General features: G+C 43.2%; 2 protein-coding genes across 3 annotated transcripts in view; one reads left to right on the top strand and one right to left on the bottom strand.

The window, feature by feature from the left end:
- Positions 1–2,643, bottom strand: part of Mob3b (MOB kinase activator 3B) — a 174,459-nt gene that overhangs the window by 59,726 nt on the left and 112,090 nt on the right. The gene's annotated exons all lie outside the window — the stretch shown is intronic.
- Positions 1,042–1,386, top strand: LOC106144201 (60S ribosomal protein L36a-like). The gene has a single exon (XM_013351778.1). The coding sequence runs from the start codon at positions 1,066–1,068 to the stop codon at positions 1,384–1,386; it is 321 nt and encodes a 106-aa protein (XP_013207232.1). The 5' UTR covers positions 1,042–1,065.

Consider the following 2,643-nt stretch of genomic DNA (forward strand, 5'->3'; position numbering starts at 1 on the left):
CACACAAATACAAAGAGAAAAGAATTTAAAGTAACTGCACTGAGATACCAGTTCACATTTATAAGGATAGCTGCAATTAAAAAAAAAGGACAATAAATATTGGCAAAAGTATGGAAATTGGAAACCTACGCATGGTATGTATGTATGGTGATGTGACATGAAAAATGGCTTGGCGGTTCTTCAAAAATTAAATAGAGGAACTGTAAGCTCTAATAATTCCACCTTTAGATATAAAGCCAAAAGAACTGCAAGTGGGGGCATGAACACATATTTGCATACCAAATATTCAACACAGATTTATCCCCAATTGCCTACAGGTGGAAATACTCAAATGTCCATCAACAGATGAGTGCACAAACAAAAGTCTGGTATAGGTACACCGTAAAATGTCACTCAGTCATTAAAAGGAAGGAAACGCCGATACCTGCTAGAACTTGGATGAACTTTGAAGTAATTACAGTTGGTAAAGTAAGCCAGACCCGAACGGGACAGACACCGCATGAGTCCTTTGTGTGCAGTGTCCAGAACATGTGCATTTTCTGCAGACAGAGCATAGAACAGAGCCAGGCATGGAGGGGACAGGACTAAGGCGTGATCATTTAGTGGATATTGGCTTTTGGTGAGGCAGTGATGAAAACACTCTAGGACTGGTGGAGACAGCTGAACCGTGTTGCATTTGTTGCCATGAATTACGCTCCTAAAATAGTAAAGACAATACACCTCACGTAAAATGTATTTTGCAATGAAAGAAATGAAAAATTTGATCACAGATGAAATCATCCCGAGAACAAGCAATCAGCACACCGTCACAACTCTATAATGTCATTTAATTTAATAAAAATGAAATAAACATTTCTTCTCAAAATGGAAGACAAGTCTTCTGTATTCTTAACCCATCCCTTAACAAGCAGGCCGGTCTTTCACTTCTGACACAGTGGACAGTAAATGTGTAGTGAACACAGCATGCTAAATATGTATGGGGACACACGGGAGTTAGTAAAAATAAAACAGTAGCTTAAAAATGCGTTAGCTGCTTCTTTCTGTGCCGATATCGCACCCGCCAACATGGTGAACATTCCTAAGACCCGCCGGACATTCTGCAAGAAATGTGGCAAGCACCAACCCCACAAAGTGACCCAGTGCAAGAAGGGCAAAGATTCTTGGTATACCCAGGGAAAGCGGCGTTATGACAGGAAACAGAGTGGCTATGGTGAGCAGACTAAGCCTATTTTCCGCAAAAAGGCAAAAGCTACAAAGAAGATTGTGCTGAGACTGGGATGTGTGGAGCCCAACAGCAGATCTAAGAGGATGCTGGCTATTAAGAGATGCAAGCATTTTGAACTGGGTGGTGACAAGAAGAGAAAGGGCCAAGTGATCCAGTTCTAAGCTGATCTTGTTATGAAGACAATAAAATCATGAGCTTTCACTCAAAAAAAAAAATGTGTTAGCCATCTTTAGGGGCAGACACCAGAAAGCCACCCAAGCAAGTAATAGCATTTCTAGTCTGTCTCCTACACCCCAGCTACAACCCAAGCAGAGGCCCAAGTAAGTGGCAGTCAGCTCCGGCAGAAGAAAGTCCTGGAAGAGAAAAGGAACCTTGCTGGAGTTCCTTTGTCTCATTCCCTAGCGGGAAGAAGCTCAAAGGAAATCCTGGCCCAGCAGAGAAGTGCGGAGCAAGTGTGGAGGGTTTTCTTATCTCTGGAATGTTATCTTTACCTTGAGCTTGACTCCCTCTTGTTGGGTCACCTTGTGCCTTAAAGTCACACTACTACCTCAGGGTGCTGAGAAAGGCTCTCAAAATTCTTAATGAATAAAGGAAGACAGCCCCCACTGCGTTTTCCAAAGGATAGTAGGAAACCAAGAATGAAATTGCGTCTGGGCTGGTTCAGTAAAGGAACCAGTTTAGCTACACTGCTAGTTTTGTTTTCAAAACTTACTCTTGATTATTCTGAGCAGCAGAGCTTAGAGAAGGCAAGAGTGACCTCAAAATGTTAAAACTGCAGCTGTAAAGGTCCACAGAGTTCCAACAGCAAGACCATGAAGGGCCAGAGAGACTCTAACACGTTAGTTAGCAAGGACAAGCAGTAGGATTTGAAGGCGGACGAAGTGGAGCAGGGTGAGAGAGGTATCAAGAGTGTTTCTAGGTTCTGGGCCTGAGGAACTGGGCAGAAAGGCTCAGAGCTGCCGCTGGGAAGCTCTTTTTGAGAAGTCAGCTTGGCATAAAGAGGAAGGGGCTCCTAGTTAATCCAGGCTTTAGCAAGTTCCTGAGGCTATTTGAAAACAGTACCCAACAGTTTTGGTTGTTTTGAGGTTTCTCAATGAACAGAAGGGAAAGGCAAGAATCTGAGATGTGTTTTAAAGACTGAAATATGCGTTGGCTGGAGTTAGGTGTTCATTTAGTTTAGGAACAAAGAATTCCACATTTCTAAGCTGAATGTGTCTGTCTACCCTTACCGACAGGTGCCAACTTCAGCAAGCACTGCCAAATGGTCAGAAGACCTTGAAGAACCATCATCAGAGTCCACAGTACAAACATCTGTCTAAAGCCGAATGCAGCTGAGGAGGGGCGAGGGGTATGTATGAGTACCCATCTTAAGCTCAGGGTATGTATGAGCACCCATCTTAAGCTCAGGGTATGTATGA

The sequence above is a fragment of the Microtus ochrogaster genome, linkage group LG5 (genome assembly GCF_000317375.1).
Source record: "Microtus ochrogaster isolate Prairie Vole_2 linkage group LG5, MicOch1.0, whole genome shotgun sequence".
Taxonomy (NCBI): Eukaryota; Metazoa; Chordata; class Mammalia; order Rodentia; family Cricetidae; genus Microtus; species Microtus ochrogaster.